Source organism: Camellia sinensis, chromosome 6 (assembly GCF_055761805.1).
Source record: "Camellia sinensis isolate YWXY chromosome 6, ASM5576180v1, whole genome shotgun sequence".
In the NCBI taxonomy this organism is placed as follows: domain Eukaryota; kingdom Viridiplantae; phylum Streptophyta; class Magnoliopsida; order Ericales; family Theaceae; genus Camellia; species Camellia sinensis.
The window spans coordinates 129,582,947-129,607,543 of record NC_138966.1 but is presented as its reverse complement, the minus strand read 5'-3'; the positions used below and the strand labels follow the sequence as shown (position 1 = coordinate 129,607,543).

General features: G+C 38.2%; 1 protein-coding gene across 1 annotated transcript; it reads right to left on the bottom strand.

The window, feature by feature from the left end:
• Positions 1-214: 214 nt before the first annotated feature.
• LOC114281432 (sucrose transport protein SUC9) lies at positions 215-24,161 on the bottom strand. Its single transcript, XM_028223882.2, has 4 exons — positions 22,859-24,161; positions 7,939-8,002; positions 7,773-7,816; positions 215-607 (listed from the first exon to the last, which is right to left on the bottom strand). Exons 1-4 carry the CDS (start codon positions 24,107-24,109, stop codon positions 410-412), a joined length of 1,557 nt encoding a protein of 518 aa, XP_028079683.1. The 5' UTR covers positions 24,110-24,161; the 3' UTR covers positions 215-409.
• Between the last annotated feature and the right edge of the window lie 436 nt (positions 24,162-24,597).

Here is a 24,597-nt window from a genome sequence, read left to right as displayed (position 1 = left end):
GGAAGCACGTGATTTACCCTCGAGATCCTTCAATTCAGACTCTGTAGAAAAAGGTATGACCATAATTTTTCATTCGCTGCGTTTTACCTTAGATTTACATTATTGATATAATTTCATATGAAATATATGGTTTTTCATCAATAAATGTTCTTTTTGCTAATAATTTTTTTATTGTGATTAAATTAACATAATATTAAAAAAATAAAACACAAAATTGATATAATTAAAACTACAATAACTTAATTAACATGAGGAGCAAATTACACAAGCACGAGTTTAAATTGTAAACAGAATTTAACTACTAAAATTTTATGCAGATTAATATGACCCTATACTATATATATATATATATATATTAAAATTCCATTTGTAAGTCATTTTTCAAACTCAAAATTAATCGAAAAATATTTCAATGAGAAGGTGCAGAAATAGTTATCTTTAAAACAGAGGATGATGATGAATCGTGATCAGTTCGCAGTGGCGATGGGAACAAGGCAAGCAGGAACACACCGTTCGCCGCCGCTGCGATAGCTCCGACCACAAATGCTGGCAAGTTACCGCCGCCGAAGAGCTGATCCCATGGTCCGCTTGTAAGTGAAACCACCAACTGTTTCAGCATTAGGTAGCTAAGATTAGTTTTTGTTGACAGGGGGCCGGGCCAGCCCTGTGCATAGGCCTATCAAGCCATGGCCTAGGGCCCTCAAAATAGATCTAAAAAAGAGATCCTTTTCTATTATAATTTAGTGTAATATATTAGGTAGGTTTTAAATCAAAAAAAATTAAAGCATGCCCACACTAACTTAAAATAAATTGACCCATTCAAAAATTAAAAGGCTCATTCAAAAAAATTAGCATTGTTATCTATTGACTATAGACCGAAAAAAGGGCTTCCCTCCTATTATAGTTTAGTATAATATATTTGGTATGTTTTAAGTAAAAAAAAAAATTAAAGAAGGCCAAACTAATTTAAAATAATTTGACTCATTAAAAATATTAAAAGGCCCATTTAAAATAATTAGCATTGTTATCCATTGAAAATGATTTTGCAAAAAAACTAGATTATGCAAGTATGATTGATTTATTTACTTCTAAAAATGTAAGAAGAGTGAGAATCAAATTATACTTATTAGTTGTTATAATGTAATGCTAAGTATTTTTTGTGATTTTTACACAAATCTTTTGTCATTTACCTTCAATTTTTTTTTTTATTCAATGAAAACAAAATGTAAAGAACCCCAAAAATTTATCAATTAATTATTGGTTTTGGGCCTCAGAAATCTAAGGACCGGGCCTGTCGAGAGCCCTAAGATTGGGTCTATTTATGATCTGATCCTACAAGTCAACTCGGGAAGGATGTTGAGGAATTCACCCCTCACTCCCCAATTTCAGTCAAGAACTATAAGGAGGTTGGTATAAGTTTCAAATCTGAGACCTTTGATCACGCAAACTGTTACCTTACCAACTCATGCACTCATTGAGTTACTAAGATTAGTTTAGTGCCCATTGAACAAGTTACCTCAGCTACAAGTCATATATATCATATCCATGCAATAATATTAGTAAGTGGTGGAAAATTTTTAAAAAACAATATGACATTTATTTTATGAGGACTTGACCAGAAATTCCACTGAAAACAAAATAACCAAGCATTGACATCATCAAAATAAAATAAAATAAATATTAAAAAAAGAGAGAGGATAACGCTTCCTGTTTTGGCTGGAAGGAAAAATAGAAAAAATAAAAAAGAAGGAAAGCATGAATATAATGTGGTATTTGAATCAATGATTTGAGAAGGTATTTTGAGGGAGGGAAAGGAAAAAGAAAGAAAAATGAATAAATAAAAGTTAATTTTTTTTAATTTTTCCTTTTCTCCAAAAATTTTCTTTTAAAGTTGTATCCAAACACAGCATAAATGTATTCATAAAATATATGATTTTTTTTTTTTTCAAGTTAGTTTTAGTCCTAAAGAGCCTCTACCTAGGATTTCCATTACAAATCTCAAAATGCTTAAATATACCATTTTTCTTCATTTTTTAAATAAAAAATAAAATTGATTTTTTACCCGAAATGATTACAGAAAGCGTGGAGTTAAAGCAACTCCGATAATCATTTTCACAGTGATACTGTCAAGGGGATTTTTAGGGAATGTTTGGGCCTCGAATGGTTGAGATCGAACGCTTTGAATTTTTTTTATTATTATTATTTGTTGGACTGTATTGGTTTGGTTGTTGCTTTTTTATTTTTATTTTTTTTAAAGGTGATTATGTGTAAGGGTGCGTTAAAAAATTAGACATCTTGCACTCACTCAACCTGTGTAGTTTGATAAGGTAAGTGAGTTGGATTGGACTAATTGAATGATAAAATTGACTAATCAGTTAGGAATAAAAATATAGCAGAGACTCGTACAAAATTATATGAAACTAACAAATTTTAACCGACAGCTTAACTGATCAATCAATTTTATCACCCAACCAATCTAACCCAGGCTGAGTTGGAGCAAGATGTCCAACCTTCCCAAAAAAAAAAAAAGCAACCAAACCAAAACAGCCTAACAAAAAAATAAAAAAAATAAAAAAATAAAAACACAACCCAACAATAAATAAATAAATAAATAAATATGAGGAAAAGAGAGAAATTGTTGAGGCATTCGCGCCTTGAAAATTCAAGGCCCTTAGCACTGTCAGGAATTTTAATATACAAACTTTTAAAATGATGTATTATATATAATTTTAGTTATGACATTATTTTAATTATGATTTCTGAGATTTTTAATTATGTCTCATGTTGTATTTAGTTATGAATTTTTTTTTAATTATGACTCAAAAAATATGAAATTATATTATTTTTTTCTTTAATTATAAGATATATATGATATGTAATCTTCAAAAAAAAAACAAATACCATAGTGTTTTCTTAATATCAAAGTTATAATTTGACGTGCTACGAGATTCACTCCTATATATTTTGACAATATTGTTTATTGGTGCAACTGTCATTTTGCTTCCAATGCCAGGTTGTGAAAAATAAAATTTTATAACAAATTTGGAAAGTTTTACTCCTACATTATAAAAATAATCTCATTCTCTGATGACTGAGATGTCAGTAGTGAGATAACTCAAAATTATAAATTATTAATGTTATGCTATAAATATTATGATATTATTATGAGTGATGTCATAAATATTACAAATTATTTTGATGGGAAGTGTTGTGAATTTTTTGTGAGAAGAAAATGTAATAAATCATTACAAAAATGTTTTGATTATGTCATGTATATTGTGAGAGGGTACATATTATATCTCATTTTTAAGGGATTGTGCATCACAATTATCAGTTAAATTTTATATGAAATTTGATACAAATTTCATAATATTATTTTTTTTAAAAGCCGCAAAAAATATTTATTATTGAATACTATTAGGTTGTGTTTGATTGAGGGATAAGGGGAGGACTATTTACTGTGTGAATTGTAATCCGGGGAAAACATCCAATCCGCCGTTTATTTTTTTTTTAGTCTGTCGGATATGAAATCCCGTCGGACTCCTTATCCCCCATATGGAAGACTATTGTGTCCTAGGGGGGTATGGGATAAATTTTGGGGGACTATCCACTGTTGGGATTAGGTGGTAAAATGACTGTTTTGACCCTCTACTATTTAATTATGTATTATATTTAATAAAATTCAATAAAATTTAAATGTCTCAATTTAAATATAAAATAATTTTATTTAACTTTTTATTGATGTTTTATTTATTTAATTTTTTAAAATAATTTTTTATAAATATTTTATTGATGTTTTATTTTAAAATTTTGTTTATATTTTATTTAATTTCATTATTTAAATTTAATAGATGTTTTATTTAATTTCATTGTTTAATTATTATTATTTTTAAAAATAAATTTATTTAAAATTTTAATTAAAAAAATAATATATATTTTTATTGATATTTTATTTTATTTTTATTTAATTTTTAAAAAATGAATTTATTTAATTGTGTAAAAAATAAAATAAAATAAATTTTTATTTAATCTAGCTAAAAATAATTAAAATATTAAAGATATGTTTAATATTGCTATTGCTTAGTAAACAATTGAAAAAGGGTAAAATAGTATTTTGTTCATTTATCCTATCCAGTCCGTCCAACCAAACGTTGGATTCACTAAAAATAGTCATTTCCAGACATCTAATCCCATGAAAAACAAACACAGGATATATATCCAATCCAACCAAATAGTCCGGAGGATTCACAGTCCCAAGACTCAAGTCTGATAAACTATAATCCCCCCTTATCCGGCCCGTCCAATCAAACACACCCTTATTGGACATTAACATTATAGCAAAGTTGCGCTTACATCAGAAGAAGATGATTGGTTACATGTATCTTCCTCCCTTGGAAGATGTTTATGGGTAAGAAATTGTTCAAATTACAAATAAAAAATATAATTTATCATAAATTTTTGAGAGACTTATTTATAAGTCCTTTTTCAGACATTTATAGTAGGCTAAGTCCTGTATAATTTCTTATAGAGTCTCACGTCCTATTTAGATAGGAATATATTCCACAAGATCCTACATAAACGTAACGTGACGTAACACTTACGTAAACGTAACGTAACGTGACACCTACATAAACGTAACGTAACGTGTCACGTTACGTTTCGCAAACTTAATGAGTTTTTATTTTTTTAAATTGAATGTGAAAATGTTGTTGGTTTATGTTGGTGTCACTTTACGTTTCATATAAATATGATCTATGGTAATATTCAATTTCTTATATAGGAAATTGAAGTTGCCACGGATCATAGGTGTCACGTTACGTTTATGTAGATGTCACGTTACATTACGTTTATGTAGATATGATCTATGGCAACATTCAATTCCTAACATTCAATTTCCTATATATAGGAAATTGAATGTTGTCATAGATCATAGGTGTCACGTTACGTTTATGTAGGTGTCGCGTTTCGTATAGTTGTCATGTTACGTTTATGTAGGTATCACGTTACGTTTCATTTATATAGATATGATCTATGGTAACATTCAATTTCCTATATATGATTTTACTATTATTTATGATATTAACAACTAATATTGAGGGTAAACGTGTCAATAAATTTCTCACAGGACTTATGGGAACATAAGTTTTTTAGTATAACCATATATAGTATAAGTCTCCCTAATAGAACTTATAAATAATTTTTCCTAAATTGGTATCTTTAAAATTACTCTAAAAATGAAGTATAAAATATATATTTAAAATTAAAAAGTGTGAGCTATATTTAAAATGATAACCATATTTTTTTAAGTAGGAAAATTCTAAAAATAAATTACAAATAAGTGATCATTTTTATCAATATTAATAATGAATTTTTTTTACTTTTTAATGTCTTTGTAATATTTGCTTGAAGGTAATTCTCCTTTTTTTAAGAAATATATTTTTTTGGAATAACTACCATTGGTCACACTTGAGATGAGCCTTGTAGATAAAACTGTTTGGTCTTTTCCAATAATTACAACATACTCCCAACTCAAGTGGTTTACCACTGTTTTAAAACGAATAAAGTTAGCAATCATAAAAAAAAAAAAAAAAATATCAATATCATGACAATGATAATGAAATATTATTTATCTTTGAATTAGTTATATAATAAAACATCACACACTAATTAAAAAATAAAAAATTTTTATAATGCATTTCATGATATTTTTTTTATAATCTCTAATATTGTTCTTTAAAATTGCGGAACAGAAAAAAAAAAAAAAAAAAAATTACATAAACATGAAAGGTTGCAAGTCACCTTTGCACCTGCTCCCCCATAACATTTTATTTGTACCCCCATCACAAAATTAATTACATCTTATATATTTTTTTAATTTTTTTTCCCAGTCCTACTGTGATGTAAGTGGTCTTTTCTCTATGCACTCTGTAACATGTGCCCCTAGCAGTTTTGAAAACCCATGTAAAAATGTGGACAGAGGGATGCTGCAGCCGTGCTGTGAGGAAATGGAAAGTGTTATAGATTCTAAATTTTTTATTAAATAAATAATTAAATGTCTTATATAGATGTAAGATTTATAAAATTGCAAACCCTACACTCATGTGAAACATTTGATCATTTGTTTGGTAGAAATTTGATATTCTTAGTATTATTCTTGGTAATTTACAAGTTTTTTTTTTATTATCTATTTTAAAAATACGATTCGTTTATATTATAAAATTTATTAAATATATCATTAATAAAAAAAATTAAAAAATTAAATATTTATAATCTCATAAATAATATGCTCAACAATAATTTGAATTATTAAAAAAAAAAAAAAAAAAAACTCACAGAAGCCCACAGAGGGCATAGCAGGAGGAAGGAACCTAACTCCCATGTGGTACATGAAGTTAAATCATAATCAAATGTCCTTTTACGAGGTAATATAACTTTGTTTGATTTATTTTTAAATCTTATGCAAATTAATAAAAAAAATTGAAAAAATTATTAGAAAGTTTCATGTGGGAATCAGTTATTTTAATAAGTCCTATGGATTTTTTAATACACTGATAGATCTTGTTTGTTTTGACAACTTTACCGTGAAATCCTAATTTTAGATGATTTGGTGAACGTTTCTACTCTTTCTCATTCGGGAACACCATCTTAGGAAAGTTTGATCTAAGTTTTGGATCACGTTTCTATCACTCCAATGTAACACCTAAACATAACACTCAAAAAATGTAACATTTCATTATAACACACAAAAAAATTTCTTAATATACTTTTTCTAAACATAACACTAAAAAAAATATAAAAAAAATTTCTTAGTGTATTTTTCCAAACGCAACACTCCAATATAACACACAAAAAAACTCCTTAGTGTACTTTTTCCAAACGTAACAATCCAATGTAACACACTAAAAAATTTCTTAGTATACTTTTTCCAAACATAACACTCCAACAAATGGTAACAATTAAGGAGATTATAATGACAAATAAGTTATTACACATCCAAAAAGACAATAGATTTTAAAAAAATAAATTATGAAACTAACTGAAACATAATTCCAACATATAGGATTTATCGATAACTCTCCCAAAAACATTTGGGTGGCTATACTATGCTCAAATATGTGTTTCATAATGAATAATAATTTCATTTGTAATGTATTTTTTATTATTTTTTAGTAAATTAAACGTGACAATGAATATATTACTGAAATGAACATTTCATTCCACTTTCATTTTAGACTTTAGTGAATCGAGCATTATCTTAGGTTTAATTTTATGTCACGAGTTTAAGAAGCAAAGGTATATATGAAGAGTAAATCTAAACACACAGATGATTTTTACATAAGCAAAGGTATACATGAAGAGTAAATCTAAATACATAGATGATTTTTACATAATAAATAAAGATGTAAGACAAATAGTGATGCCACACACAACCATTATCTTACATACATATGTTATTTTGTAAAAACATTACGTATTACCAAGATACAATTGGGGGTTTGAAACAAGGAGGAGGATATAATTGGGGGTTTGTAAAAATGTATGGTTTATTTTTAAAAATATAAGTTTTTTTTGGTTAAAGATGTAATAAATTGAATTAGTTATTAGATCGACTTAATTTTTTGTGTGGATAAAATATACAAAATGTTCGACAAAATGAACGATTCGAATTATCGAAACGGGATTCATGGTGAGCCCTACGGGCCAAACAGAAACCTCTAATTGGACTTGAGGGTATCCTCCTCCTTGAAACAATATGATAATAAAAATCTTACCTGTGGTATGACCCCAGCAATATTCAAAACTCCCAGAGAAAGACCTATAGGGGTTGAAACATTACAAATGTCTCAGAAGAAATCTATGACATTCCAAAAAAAAACAAAAAAAAGATGGACTGAAAAAAGAAGAGGAAGAAGTTCGAAAAGGGTTCAAAAACTTCACCTTGTCCTCCACCAAAGCTGCTACAAAAAATGGATGCCAATGAAATAGGAATGATGTAAGTTATCTGCACAACCACAAAGTAATTATTTTATTTAGATAAAAAATATTTTTATTTTATAAATTAGAGTCTGATCAATCACACCCCACCATTCTCATTATACCTTTTAAAAGGTACGGTCATAAACAGTGGCGGAGTCAGAAAATTAATTTAGAGGGGGCACTTACTAATTATAATATTTTTATAAAAATATTTCACGTAAATTTTTTATGATTGATTTCAGAAAACATAAAAATATATATATATATATATATATTATTTGTAACTAGTGTATCATGGACAATACAAAAAAAATATAGATACAAGCCTTAAAATAAATTATATAATGATAAATTATTTTTTTATACAAAATTTGATTAAAAATTCAATATAATGGTAATACCACGTCATTATTGGTATGTAACATCACCCACTAATGGTAAATAAATGCATAAAGAGTGAACCTCACATGTCAAATGTAACTAACAATCTAATAAATTTCATATATTTATAGTGAGATTATTTATACTTGCATATCACTAATAATGACATCGTCGTTACATTCAAAAATTTCATAGCTAATATGGTTTATTTATAATAGTCTCTTCATTTTCAATCAAAACAACCATTATTATTTTCATAATTTTTAAAATGTCATTGACATTTTACTCTAATAATATTTTTATAATTTTTTATTTAATTTTTTTTTTATGTTTGAAAAAAAAAAAATCCCAAAATCCAAGGAGGGCACGTGAGTCATAAAACTCGTTTTATGCATGATTTGAAATGATTATTTAAAATTTTATTTTGAAATTAAATGAAAATAACTTTAAAAAATTACAAAATGACAAGATCAAGTAAATTTTAGTTATTTTCATCCCAACTACACTAACATGATGTTTTCATGTTGTCGTTGATATTTTTATTATAAGTATTATGTAACAAATACATGTTGTAATTCAATTAATAATATTAAAGCAAATAAAATCACATATGGTTTCATATATAGGTGTGCTATTTAGGGTTGTGATATTATTTTGGACTATCTTTGAGTGATTTGCCTTTGAAAGAAGAGATTGGTACTCATATAGTCCATCAAATCCATCCATTCTAGATTTAGCAAAGGGAATGAATTATTGTGCAGTTCTGTGTGACTCCAAAAGACCATGTTTGCGATAGTCATTTGTACACCCTTGGTTGCTAGGCCATCCAAAAGACGAGCTCAACTTAGTGGAAAATATGAAATTTCAACCTTAATTGTGAAATGATAGGGGCTACCACTTGACTATGTGTTAAAAATGCTCTTTTCCTTGCCCAAAAGCATAAAAATTTTAATTATTTTACGGTAGCAATATTATTTATTATAAAGGTTAAATTAATTTTACCCCCTCTAATTTGAAACTATAGCACTTTACTCCTTATGGTTTAAATATAATCAGAAAATTCTCATGTTGTTTTGAACTAAAGTGTTACCGTTACTGAGAGGGTAATTTTTGGTAAAAATTTGGCCGAGCTGTGAGATGGACTTGGTGGCCCAAAATGCCAAGGACTAGGTAAAAGGCCGAAATGTTACTGCGGCCCAAAAGAGATAAAAGTCACTCCGGCCCGAGCTGTTGAAGTGACTCCGGCTCAAGAACGATAGATTTACTCTGGCTCTGCGGAGATGATCGACTTACTTCGGCTAAAGGAATGTAAAGCTGCTTCGGTTTTGACAACTTGAGTTAGTCCGGTCTCAAAAGATAGTCCGGTCATGATTGAATTCGGGATAGGTCGGTTGTAATGTTGTTACTCAGTGGATCGGTCCAAACACACCACGGTTCATGTATGAGAATCGAGATATGGTGTAACATGAAGAAGAACCGAACTACTGTTAGTATGGCCTACTTTGTGGCTCGGCATAGCCATTCTTACTTCGGTCGAATGGGAGTTCGGCCATAAAGAAAACCATCCCACTTGGTTTAAGCAGTGGGGGAGGGTGTAAAAGGATAAGTATTATCCTTAGGAGAATGAATCCTAGGAGGACTCTGCATGGAGAAATACAAGTCCTACTAGGATTGTGCCACGGAAAACTTATAAAAACCCACAAGCATCACCTTGGAGGAGGTAATTGAACACAACCTTTTTGAGAACATAAAACTTTGTCTATTTGTCAAGCTTACTGACTTAGGCATCGGAGAGGTTTCCGGCACACACCCGCCGGCTAGCTCACGTTTGTGTTTTCAGGTGATAAAGCGACGTCGTACGGAGGAGCGTGGACTTGGTCAACAGGATTATACGAGGAGAATTATTTCCTCCCCGTACAATTGGCGCCGTCTGTGGGAAGAACAGACAAGAACAAAAACCTCTTGACTAAGCTTCTCATTTTCTCATTCAATGGCACACATTGAAGACTTGCCGCAGTCCGCCGTCGACGGGCTAACTCCAGACGGGGGCGCAAGACGTGAAGGATTACCCTCTGTCCCTCCTATGGCAGATTTGGAGCCCCAACAACATAACTCCAGGAGGAGTGGCAGGGGAAGGCGGAATAGCAGCCCTCGTCATTCTCAAAGTCCCGACAGGCAAAGGAGGAGGATTGATCCTCAAGCCCTGGAAGATCGCGTGAAGGAACAAGATGAACTAATTCAAAAGATGGCGGCGGACATGGAGGCTTTGAAACGCCAGATGAAGACTAAAGATGTGGCGACAGGAGAGGGGCGCAAACACAAGATGCCCCCTCGCCACTCAGAGAATCATAGTAGGAATACTACACCCTTCCAAGGAAGGAGCAGAAGCCTCAGGACAGGCGACACTCATTCCTTATCTTCCAGAACTCGTCACTCCAGATCTGAGAGGACGAGATCCGAAAGATCATACACTGAAGGAAGCACGTATTGGCCTTCACATTCACACCAAACCAGATCTAGACAAACAAAGCTGCCCAGGTCATCCGACTTACGAACCGTGCTCGAAGAAAAAGCACAATGCAAGGAGGATGCCAGGGCAAGGGATCCACACTGAGTTTCGGCCTTACAACGGTTGGCTCCTCGGACGCATGGAAGCGTCGAGGTTGGAATGCCAATACTGCGACCGGCCTACGAACCAACGGACAAGGCATTGGCAAGACTACAGACTTCGCCGTTTGTCCCAGCGATCGAAAACGCACCCCTACCATCAGGCTTCCTTCAGCCGAAATTCAATACATATGAAGGGAAGACGGACCCGTATTCACACTTGAGCCACTTTCGCCAAGTCATGGCTGTGTACAGGCGAAACGAGGCCTTAATGTGCATACTCTTCCCATCAAGTCTTGGCGACCTGGGCTTGACTTGGTTCGAGAAACTCCCAGAAGGCAGCATAGCCTCCTGGGCTCAACTGGCGGAAGCGTTCGTAACGAGGTTTCGGACAAATACTAAAACACCGGTGGAGATAGACCAGTTACTCTCCATCGACATGGGTGGAAAAGAGACCCTCAGATCTTACAACAGTCGCTACTGGGAGACATTCAACCAGATTGGAGACTGCCCCACCAATCTAGCCATTGCGCAATATAAAAGAGGCCTACCAGTAGGGAACCGACTAAGGGATTCAATTACCATGACGCCACCCCTCACCATGGAGGCCCTGATGGAGAGAGTGCATCAGCACATCAGGGTAGAAGAGGATGGCGCACGTGCAAAAGCAAAATCTAGTGCAGCCGTAGTACCAGAAAAGAAGACCTCAGCAAAGGTCAATACAGTAGATCGGCAGAATAAAAACGGGCGTGGCAGACGAGATAACGGAGAAGACCCAGACAAAAGATGGTTGAGAATCCGCACTGCCATAACAACGGTGTTCAAAAAACCAATATATCGGATTCTGAGCGAAATAAAAGACGAGCCATTTGTGAAGTGGCCAGCCAAGCTAGGGGAAGCTCAGAAGAATTACGACGACAGACCACGGTGCACCTTCCACAAAGAAAAGGGGCACCGAATTGAGAATTGCACGCCACTGAGACAGCACTTGGAAGAATTGGTGGCAGCAGGCCACTTGGACAAATACATTGAAGGAGGAGCGCAACCGGCCCCCCAAGATCATAATGACCATCCCAATAGAATGCCAATCGATGCACCACCTCAAGGCATTATCAATGTAATTCATGGAGTTTTCGAACCTGAGCGCGTATGCGAGCTCAGAGGTTCAATCAAGAAGGCTGAGCACTTTAGGGAAATATTAAGTGCCCAACCTGCCATCAAGAAGGGGAGGACAGAGGCAACAAACGTCATGTCCTTTTCGGATAAGGACTTAGAACGAATTTACTGCCCCCATAATGATGCCCTGGTTGTCACTCTCCGAGTCAAGGATTTTGACGTCAAGCGGATTCTGATTGACCAGGGTAGTTCATGTGAGATCATGTATTACGACACATTCAAACAACTAAAGCTACAAGACAAAGACTTGGCGCCTGCAGTTTCTCCCCTGATTGGATTCAACTCCATGCCAGAGTGGCCTGTCGGCAAAATAATCCTTCCGGTCAGAGCAGGAAGTGTAACAAAACAGGTGGAATTCTGGGTATTGAAGGTCCCTTCCACCTACAACATCATCCTGGGCAGAACATGGCTGCATGCCATGCGTTCGGTAGCGTCATCATACCATCAGGTAATGCGGTTCCCCAATGACACCGGTAAAATTGAAGAAGTCTATGGCGATCAGATCATGTCAAAACAATGCTTCGCCACAGCGAATGGAAGCCGAGCTGCCAAAGGATACGTTCATTCGGTGGAAGAACCAGAGAGTAATGAACTATTCGCGGACGTCGGCAAAGAGGCTGATCAGAAAGCGGTGGAGGACTTGGTGGAGGTAAAAATAGATGAGAAGAACCCGGATAAGTTCTTCTTGCTTGGCTCATCGTTGTCTAGCACTGAGAGATTAGAGGTCTTGGAATTCTTGACCTCTAATATCGAAGTGTTTGCCTGGACACCTTACGACATGCCAGGCATTGATCCAAACTTCATCAGTCACCAACTCAATGTCCACCCATCCGCCAGACCTGTCATTCAACGCATACGCAGATCGGCACTCCACCACGCCGAAATAGTGGCAGAAGAGGTAGGCAACCTGCTGGAGGCAGGAGCAATAAGGGAAGTGCACTACCCAAGATGGATCTCCAACACAGTCGTAGTGCCAAAAAAGAATGGTAAATGGCGTGTCTGCGTCGACTACAAAACAGTCAACAAGGCGTGCCCAAAAGATAGCTTTCCTCTACCAAGGATAGATCAACTGGTGGACCTAACGGCAGGGCATAACCGACTTAGCTTTCTGGATGCATACAGAGGCTACCACCAGATCGCCATGCATGAACCAGACCAGGAGGTCACATCCTTCACAACACCAAGGGGGTTATATTGCTACAAGGTCATGCCCTTTGGCCTAAAGAACGCAGGGGCGACATTCCAAATGATGGTCACCAAGATGTTCGAACCATTGTTAGGCAGAACAATGGAGGCTTACATCGACGACATGGTGGTCAAAAGCAAGGATGAGAATGACCATCTTAAAGATCTAGGCGAGATGTTCCAGATCCTGAAGAAACACAAGCTGCGCCTCAATGCGTCCAAATGTGCATTCGGAGTTGGATCTGGCAAATTCTTGGGCTTCCTGGTGACCAACCGAGGTATAGAAGCAGACCCCACTCAGATCAAAGCAATCCAGGAGTTGGAGAGACCAAACTCAGTCAAAGAAGTGCAGCATCTCACTGGTATGGCGGCTGCACTCAACCGGTTCATAAGCAGGTCATCAGACAGACTACGACCATTCTTCCAAGCTTTAAAGGCCAAATTTGAGTGGGATGAAGAATGCGACCGAGCTCTGGAAAGCTTGAAGGAATACATGTCTTCCCCACCACTACTTGTTACTCCAGTACCTGGTGAAGAACTCTTTTTGTACCTGGCAGTCTCTCAACACGCAGTCAGCGCAGTGTTGGTTCGTGCAGAAGGAATACAACACTTACCCATCTTTTATGTCAGCAAGACATTGTTGGGAGCCGAAACAAGGTACTTGCCGTTGGAGAAATTAGCATTAGCATTAATGATGGCATCCAGAAAATTAGCACACTACTTTCACGCCCACACCATAGTCGTCCTCACAGCCTTTCCACTAAAAGCTCTGTTTGAAAGGGCGAACTTTAGTGGGCGAATTTTGAAGTGGGCAGTAGAGTTGGGACAATTCGACATCAAATTCCAACCTAAAACCGCAATAAAAGCCCAATCCTTGGCAGACTTCGTCGCAGAATTTACTCCTGGAAGTCATCATATTTGCCCAGTCGACCTAACTGACACAACCGAACTAGGGACGGAAGTTGACGCCGGAATAGCGCAACCCCTAGTAGAAGGTAGTCAATCAAGCACCGAGGCAAACCACACTAAGGACAACAAGGAAGAGACAAACAAAGGCTCACCAACAGTTCAAACAGAGGACGAAGGACAGACAGCCAACATGAACCTCGAAGAAAACACCATTCTTGACCTCACAACATCATCTGATCCTTCCACTTGCTGGAAACTATTCGTTGGAGAGATGTGGAAGCTCTTTGTGGATGGAGCATCCAACCGACATGGTGCAGGGCTTGGCATAGTCCTCATCTCCCCAGACGGCCTGGTTATAGAGCAAGCAATCAACCTTGGCTTCCCAGCATCCAACAATGAAGCGGAGTATGAGGCGCTTCTCGCAGGACTCAAGTCAGTACACTTCATGAAAGCAACCGAACTAATGGTATACAGTGACTCTCTGCTGGTGGTAAACCAAATTTCTGGCGAATACGAAGCAAAGGACGACAGAATGGCCAAGTACCAAGAGTTAGTCAGAACAGAGATCAAGAAGTTTGATGTGGTAAGGATAGAACAAATTGGCAGGGAGGAAAACAGCCGAGCGGACGAACTAGCAGGCCTTGCCTCAATGGCAGATACATCAATCCCTCATCCATTACTCGTCGACTTCTTACCAAGACCAAGCATAGACGACCCCGAAGCAGAAGAAGTATGTTGCGCAGAATTAGGCCCTTCTTGGATGGATCCCATCATCCTGTTCCTGAAAGACGGCGTCCTACCAGAAGAGAAAAAAGAAGCCAACAGAATAAGGGCAAAGTCGCAGCGATTTTGGCTATCTCCATCTTTGGCATTATACAAGAAGTCGTTCTCTGGGCCTTACCTCAAGTGCGTTCATCCCAGCAAAGTAGAAGCATTCCTATTCGAAATACACGAAGGGGTGTGTGGAAGTCATCAAGGGGGAAGGTCGCTCGCTTACAGGGCTATTTCGCAAGGATATTGGTGGCCATATATGCAAGCAGACTCAGAAAAATATGTGAAGAAGTGTGAGAAATGCCAAAAATTCGCGCACCAAATACATCAACCAGCAAGAGAACTCCTACCCTTAACTAGCCCATGGCCTTTCGCAATGTGGGGCTTGGACATAGTAGGACCACTTCCAACAGCACCTGGCGGCAGAAAATTCTTTCTCGCAGCAACAGACTACTTCACAAAGTGGGTGGAAGCAGAAGCATTGGCGTCAATCAAAGAAAAAGACGTAAAGAAGTTTGTTTGGCAGAATATCATCACTCGGTTCGGTATACCAAAAGCACTAATCTCAGACAATGGAACTCAGTTCGACGGCAGAATCTTTAGAAGCTTTTGTGAAGAATACAAGATAGAGTTCTACAATTCCACACCGGCATATCCTCAAGCTAATGGACAGGCTGAAGCTTCAAATAAAGTCGTCTTGGATGGACTAAAGAAAAGGCTAGAGAAAGCAAAAGGCAAGTGGGCAGATGAACTCCCTCACGTCTTATGGGCTTATCGCACCACGCCCCGGCGATCAACTGGAGAAACACCATTCTCCTTAGCATATGGAATGGAAGCGGTGATCCCACTAGAAGTTGGCCTCCCCACAATTCGAAGCGAAAATTTTGATCCAGACTTAAATGGAGAAGCCATAGCCTTAGAACTCAACCTTGCAGAAGAAAGAAGAGAAAGAGCGCTGGTCCACATCGCCTCATACCAACGAGAGTTAATCAGAAAATACAGCAAAAAGGTGCATCCAAGACAATTCAAGATTGGGGATTGGGTACTACGCAAAGTAATGGGAAACACCTTGATCCCAGGAGACGGCAAGTTAGGCCCAAATTGGGTAGGTCCTTATAAGGTGGTTGGGTTAGCAGGCAAAGGGGCATACCACCTAGAAGACAAGGATGGCAAGGCAATCCCTAGGCCATGGAATACGGCCAATCTCAAGTTATTTTACTTTTAGCTTTTCTTTTTTCAAACATATGTAATTTTCTCTCCCTTCAATAAAATGAGATTCTTTTTAGCACAAGTTGTTCCTTGTAAAAATTAGCTTTAGTAAAGATTAGGCGCATTGCAAGCATTTTTTCATTCTAAGTTAGCTGGAAAAACTAACTCAGAGGTTGGCTGGAATAAACCAACACCCTTCCTAAGCCCAGGATAAGGATCCAGGCTGCAGGACATTTGGTCGGAATAACCAAATACTATAAGTTAGCTGGAAAAACTAACTTCGATGGTTGGCTGGAATAAACCAACTCCTGTTACTCTTCAGCCGAAGTAAGTGCAAGGCTGAAGAGTGGTTGGCTGGAATAAACCAACTCTTGTTACTCTTCAGCCGAAGTAAGTGCAAGGCTGAAGAGTGGTTGGCTGGAATAAACCAACTCTTGTTACTCTTCAGCCGAAGTAAGTGCAAGGCTGAAGAGTGGTTGGCTGGAATAAACCAACTCTTGTTACTCTTCAGCCGAAGTAAGTGCATGGCTGAAGAGTGGTTGGCCGGAATAAACCAACTCTTGTTACTCTTCAGCCGAAGTAAGTGCAAGGCTGAAGAGTGGTTGGCTGGAATAAACCAACTCTTGTTACTCTTCAGCCGAAGTAAGTACATGGCTGAAGAGTGGTTGGTTGGAATTAACCAACTCCTGTTACTCTTCAGCTGAAGTAAGTGCAAGGCTGAAGAGTGGTTGGCTGGAATTAACCAACACTTTGTACTCCTTAGCCGAAGTAAGTATATCGGCTAAGGAGTGGTTGGCTGGTAAGCATAGATTAAAAAGCCAAAACCGAAATAACAATTGAAGTAAGAGAAGACATTACAAATGCAAGCATACACACAACAACCGGAAAAAGAGTAGCGTAAAATTTTCATTCAAAAGAAAAGTCATTACAAAGGGGCATACTTCGGTTACAAAGAGAAGAAAAAATTAAGAGAAAAGTTCATCAATTTCAGCATCAAAGGCCGCATCACCATCAACTTGAAAACCGGTTTCAAGGGGAAGATCACGCTCGGTCGTCAGGTTAGTTTCGGTTGGAACCACGGTGTCACTTGGTTGTTCAATAGGAGGGTCCTCTACCATGGGTTCCAACCGAAGTGATGGGTCGGCACCAACAACCGGAATGTCTTCAGGAGCAGAGGAGTCATCAGTGTCTGAGTCCTCCAGAAACTCTTGTTGCAGAGCGTCTGCATACGCCGCAAGGGACTTCGGTATAAAATAAGCTGGAGGGTCGAAGACCTCGGTCTGCTGATCATGACCGAACTTCTCCACAGCCGCCCTCCAGCCACACTTGAAGAAAAGCTCCTTGGCGGCGTCGCATTGTTTGACATAGGCCTCCTCTGCCTCCTTGTAACCCCGCTTGTACCCCTCCTTTTCGGCCGCCTCCATGTTCTTTTTTAGTTCGCTTATTTCGGCGTCCTTTCTCTTCTCAAGCTTCAACAACTCCCGCAGATACTTGTCCTTCATAACGATGGCTGCTTTCTGCTTCTCCGCTTCCGCCGAACTAACTAGGTCGGCAAGACGGCCGTTCTCCGCTTCTAGCTCGGCCATTCTCTTTTCGGCTTCGACTAGTTCGGCCGCCTTTGCTTCGGCTTCCGCCATCGCCTGCCTTGTGGTTTTGCGGAGTTCTTGGACTTTCTTATAAGTGATGTTGTTCTTCTGCAAGGCCTGACAAAAGGAAGACTTCTCTTAAGCCGAAGTAAAAGTCGAAAAATTTAGGCAGAAAAAGCAGACAAAGCTACTTACCAGGATCATGGACTTGGAAGCAGACCGAATTGATTTCATTTCGGTGTTCAGCTGCTTCAAGTGGTGCTCCATGTCCTTGGGGAGGCACACACTTTTGGCCAGGTTAAAGGCCAATTGATGGTCTTTTTCAGCCACGACCGAGTCAGTAGCTTTGATGTCTCGGTCGTTGAAGGTCAGCGGCGGAGCCCACTTTGGAGATTCAGCTCGGTCAGTTTGCTCCGGTTGGGGGGAAGGTTGAGGACTCTGGGGGATGGATTCAAGCTCATCGACCAGTTGCTGTTCGGTCGATGTATTTCGGGCGCGTTTGGAAGGGCGAGATGAAGAAGGCTGCTGAGAAGGGAGGGCCACAACGGCAGGCTGCACCTCGATGGATGGCTGTACTTCGGCTCTGGTAGATGCAGTTAGAAGGGCCCTGACTCTGCTCTTCTTTGCCATTTCTTCCTCAGCAGTTAATGGAACAAGTCTTATTTCGGGCAAAGTTGGGTCCGGTTCTGGTGCTTCCTCAAGTAGGAAATCGGTCACTCTTGCTTTTCGGCGACCACTATACCGGTAGGTCGGTTCAAAATTTAGAAGTTTGGCCCAACCTCGTTCTTTAATCCGTAGTGCGGCTCGCAAAACCGCAAGGTTGGGATAGCTATACAGGGAATGGAGGTGGGCGAAATCTACAAAAAAGAAGAAGTGTTAGTTCGGTCAATAGATTAAAAAACCGAGATAACTTACAAGGAACAAGACCGAAGTTAAATTACCAGGCTCTCCCATTTTCCAATTTATAGGTCGGCCAGGAATTTGGGCTTGAAAATCCTCAAAATTCCCAGAGACCCAGAAGAAGTCATCATCATTAAGGTCTTTGTCCGGTGTGTGCTTAACAATCTTCTCTCGGCGGCGGCGGATCCTAAGGTAATAGACCCATCCTGCATCTTTCGAGCCGATGGAATATTGATGGAATATTTCGGCAAGGCCAAGGTTTAAACCGGTTTGGTGGTTTAGTGCGGCTATTCCCATAATAATACGGTATGTATTGGTGGACAGTTGGGTGGGGCATAACCTAGTTTGCCTAAGGAACTCACAGATCAACGGTTGTACAGGAAACCGTAGTCCGGTCTCTATTATGGATTGAAGAATAAAAGGAACGAAACCTTCGTTGTCCCATGGAATGACGTCCTTTTTCGCTAAAGTCAAATGAACGTCATCCGGTATATCATAGTCCTTCCTGAATTCGGCCATCCCACCAGGGGTCTCAACTAAATACCTATACTTGCCCATTTGTTGTATAATTTAACGAGTAAGTTATTTCGGTGCAAAAATCGTGCTCAGTAGCTCGGTTGAGCGCACGCAGGAGTACCTGGGTAACCTAAGTCTGCAAAGTAAAAAAAGAGGGGGTTAAAGCACTGATCAATGGACCGTGCTACAATTTAAAAGCAAGGTATAAGTGCCCTACTTCGGCCTCAAATTAACTGGTTCTATCTCGGTTCATCAAAAGGTTTGGCAGCTCGGTTTGAGCAGTTTGCTCGGTAGACCGGTTTAACGTCTAGGGGCAGCTTTCCAAGTTCGGTCTAAAAGACTAAGAGAGCTGGTTTAGCCCCAAGGCCTAGATCGGCTGCAATGTGAATAGAGTTACTTCAGTTAAGCCTTTGGGGGTGGCTTTCTGAGTTCGGTTTAAGAACTAAGAAAGCCGGCTTGGCCCCCAAAGCTTAGCTTTGTTATGGACCGAAGTACCTAGTTCGGTATGTGCACGTTTATTCGGTGATCTTATCTTGGCTAGAGTGGTTCAGAAGAAACTACTGATATTCCTACAAGTTCTAGTTCGGTTATTTTCTGAATCTATCTACATACATAACACAAACAGTATCCTAGTTCGGTTGGGACGTGATTCTGGATCAAAATCGAGTTTTCTCTGGGGTATATGACATATAGTCATGGGCTTTACTGATTTTTTTCCATGAAAGTACTAAAGTAAAATAGAGCTGGAAGAAAAATGTTTTGCAAAAGCAAGCAGAGCATGGAAAACAGAATATGAAAACAAAACAAATGAAAGGAAAAAGGATCGCTTACCAGGAAAAGATGAAGCAGAGGGTAGGAGCAACGGAACCAACGAAGAACACAGACTCAGGAGGCTCAGAGGCTGGAGAAGCAGAGGCACAGAGAGAGAAGAAGGTGAATGGTTCAAAGGTAGAATGATCGTTTTTGTGGAAGGAGAGAGAATGGGCGGGAACTGTTCAAAAATTTCGTACTACGAGGGCGGCGTGACAGCTGCTCCCAGCCAATTAGAGCTTGCCACGTGTCACTGGAATGGGAAGCGTTACAGACGCTATGATTGAAGAGACGTTTTTGACCGGGCAGAACGGATCCCGGAGTGAAATTAGCTCGGCTTAAAAATTCGAGAGTTTTTAGCTCGGCTGGAGAGGCTAAGGTATTCTTAGCTCGGCTGGAAAAGCTTAAAACGACGCCAGCTCGGTTGATAGACTGATAATCCCAATCATGCCGTGCAGATGGAATTAAGGGGCAATTGAGAGGGTAATTTTTGGTAAAAATTGGGCCGAGCTGTGAGATGGACTTGGTGGCCCAAAATGCCAAGGACTGGGTAAAAGGCCGAAATGTTACTGCGGCCCAAAAGAGATAAAAGTCACTCCGGCCCGAGCTGTTGAAGTGACTCCGGCTCAAGAACGATAGATTTACTCTGGCTCTGCGGAGATGATCGACTTACTTCGGCTAAAGGAATGTAAAGCTGCTTCGGTTTTGACAACTTGAGTTAGTCCGGTCTCAAAAGATAGTCAGGTCATGATTGAATTCGGGATAGGTCGGTTGTAATGTTGTTACTCAGTGGATCGGTCCAAACACACCACGGTTCATGTATGAGAACCGAGATATGGTGTAACATGAAGAAGAACCGAACTACTGTTAGTATGGCCTACTTTGTGGCTCGGCATAGCCATTCTTACTTCGGTCGAATGGGAGTTCGGCCATAAAGAAAACCATCCCACTTGGTTTAAGCAGTGGGGGAGGGTGTAAAAGGATAAGCATTATCCTTAGGAGAATGAATCCTAGGAGGACTCTGCATGGAGAAATACAAGTCCTACTAGGATTGTGCCACGGAAAACTTATAAAAACCCACAAGCATCACCTTGGAGGAGGTAATTGAACACAACCTTTTTGAGAACATAAAACTTTGTCTATTTGTCAAGCTTACTGACTTAGGCATCGGAGAGGTTTCCGGCACACACCCGCCGGCTAGCTCACGTTTGTGTTTTCAGGTGATAAAGCGACGTCGTACGGAGGAGCGTGGACTTGGTCAACAGGATTATACGAGGAGAATTATTTCCTCCCCGTACAGTTACTTTTTCCATCTAAACTACTGAAAGGTGTATCACGCAATCCACTTTTGAGAGTGGATTTAATTTTTTGAAAAAAAAGAAGTGAAATTAACACAACAAAAAAGCAAGTTTACCCTCATTTTTTTCAAACCTAAAATTATATTAATATGTTAATTAAAACAATTAAGGACTGATCTAAAATACTATAAAAGATAATTAAGAGTTGATTTAAAATATAATTAAATAAAGAATTACACTATATAACTAAGAATTTATAATTAATTTATAATTTAATTGAATTAATATAGACAGTATAATTTACGTGTATGAGATATGAAATAAAAAGAAAATAACAAAAAATTTATACGATTTGAGAGCATTATAATCATTTCACATATATAGTTAATGGTATTAAGGGATGCACTTTAGTTCAAAATCACATAAAACTTTCTATCTATATTTAAATCATAGGAGAATGAAATATTTTAACTTCAAACCACAAAAAAATAAAATGAATTTTGCACATATATACAGTGCCCTGTACAAACGGTGTAACGACTATTCCACTATTTTCAACATGGACATAGGAGCATTTTGGCAACAAGCTAAAGAAGCTAATTTTTTAATTTTTTATCTTTTTTAGTGAAAAAATCAATTTTTTGTGTAAAAAATCACTAAAAAAGTTAAAAAGTCAACTTTTTACCAATTTCTCAAAACATTTCATAATAAAAGTGATAATCTATCTTCAATCTTTTGATTGTGTACAGGATAAATTAAAGTACCCTATAATTTTTTTTTTATCACCAATAATTATTCAAAAAGTCTTTCTATTTCCTCCCTCTCATAAAACACTAAAATGTGTCCAAAACATTTTTATTAAGAGACGGATTCATACATCCAGTGTGAACTCATCTATTGGCAAATATATGAATGTGTAATATTTAAATGATTGTTACTCTTCTTATAATTACACTTTGAAATTTGTTTTTAGTTTTTAAAATTACAAATGAGACGATGTCTGATGTATATTAGAATATAAAATTTGAAGTGTGTTCATAAATAAATGGAGTACAAATAATATTTTTTAATTTAAATTTATAAAATTTGGAGACCATTTGTTTATTTATATGGCATGATTGTAATGTCTTAACCATAGTGATTAACTGTTGCATGATGAAAAATGACAAAAATATATATATATATATATATATGATTAACTGTTCCAAATGAGTCGAACTGTGATGTTTAACTGCTTTTTGAAATCACTTTCAGCAATTCATGTAAATATAGAGAAATTATTCAATACTTCGGAGTACCACATGTTTATATTTTAAATCAATCACTAATTAATTAGTCTTATATTGTTATCTTATCTCCAACATAAATCGTAGACTCCCGTATTTTTTCACTAATTAAAATCTTATAAAATAACACGTGTCAATATTCCGAGAGTACTGAAATACTAATTAAAATCTTATAAAATAACACGTGTCAATATTCCGAGAGTACTGAATAACCAACCGTAAATATATATGAAACAATAAAACATACCGCTTGAGCAATCCCCATAACCGCGAAGAGAGAGAGAGTTGCCGCCTTGAGACCAGCTGCGGGGGCAGTCGCACCACCACTCGCCACCGTGTGCTGCCGAGTCGTCTCTGCAACTTTAGTGATACACACCGTCATCGCCAAGCAAACCGCCAACAAAAGGTTAGCACAACCCCACACCCTGTTCCCGCCCTTGACTCCGCGCACCACCAGCATCACCGCCAGGGCCGTCACCCCCGCCACTGCCGCCATCAGCATCAGCCCCAACGACCCTGCGCTCACTCCACTACTGTACAACTTCCCCCCTACCACCCCACCGTACACCTCCCTCCCCACCCAATCAGTGTCATACATCTTGAACCCAAACCATGCAGTCGAGTTCAGGCTCATCGCCAGCAATAGAAACCACATGGACCTCGGAAACTCCTTCAACGCACTCAATAATTCTCCCCAAAACGGCACCGCTTTATCCTTCTTCTCCTCCGAGAACCTCGAGATTGGATCTTCACTCACAGTGCTGAGTGCGATTATGGTTAGAATGAGTAATAGAGTGATTGAGATTAAGAAACAGGTTTTGAGATTCGCACAGTAAACATTACAGGCCTGTGTTGAGGTGAAGGGGAGGAGGCGGTGGAGCTTTGAGTACGATCCGGCGGCGTAACCGAGGACCTGGCCGACGGCGGTGAAGAAGGCGAAGAAGGAGCCGGCTTTTCGAGTTTTGCGCTGGTTGCCGTCGGAGAGGTCGGCGAGGAAGGCGCGGCAGGGGTCCATGAGGAGGTTGTTGCCAACGTCCAGGATCCAGAATCCGACTACGAAGATGGTGATGGCGCGGGGCTTGGCGGCGCCGGCATCAAGGCTGTCGCCGGAGAGGTGGCCGAGGTCGGCGGCGAAGCCGATGAGGATGACGGAGACCGCGACGAGGGCGGTGGCGGCTGCGATGAAGGGGCGGCGGCGGCCGAATTTGGAGGTGCAGCGGTCGCTGTAGAAGCCGGCGAGAGGTTGCACCACAAGGCCGGAGATGGGGCCGCAGAGCCATATGTAGGATGCCCATTTGTGTGGGATGCCTAGAAGCTGGACGTATGGTGTGAGGAGAGAGAATTGTAAAGCCCAACCGAACTGAACCCCGGCGCCTATTGAGGCCACCACCACCACCTTCCACAGCGGCGTTTGATGCGGTGGTAGTGGTGGTGGTTGGGGTAGTTGTTGTTGTTGGAGTCGGAGTTGGAGAGGCGAAGGGTGTTTACCATTTTCCATATTTGTTACTCTTTGTATACAACAAAACACTCTCAGCTCAAGTCTCTAAACTGAGCAAGGATCCTCTAGAGTGATTTTTTTTTAAAGTTTTCTAAAGTGCTACAGTGTATGGTTGAGATTTACTGGCAAGTCACATCAATTTTTCTGATGTGACTTGTCAATAAATCTCAACCATACACTGTAGCACTTTAGGAAACTTTAGGGAAATTTCACTCTAGAGGATCCTTAGTGCTCTAAACTATAGAGAGCTGATGATATGTCTCCGTGCTTTTGGACGGGCTCTTATAAAAGATTTTGAAAAAAAAAAAAAAAAAAAAAGAAGAAGAAGAAGTAATTAGGAATTATGAATTTTTTTTATAAAAATGATCATAAAAGAGTTATAATTTTTGAATTATCTTGATTAGTACATAATATTTTATTTTAAATGTAATTAAATATCACAATAATTTTATAAATTTTTTTATAACACGTAACATTGCTGTTAAAGT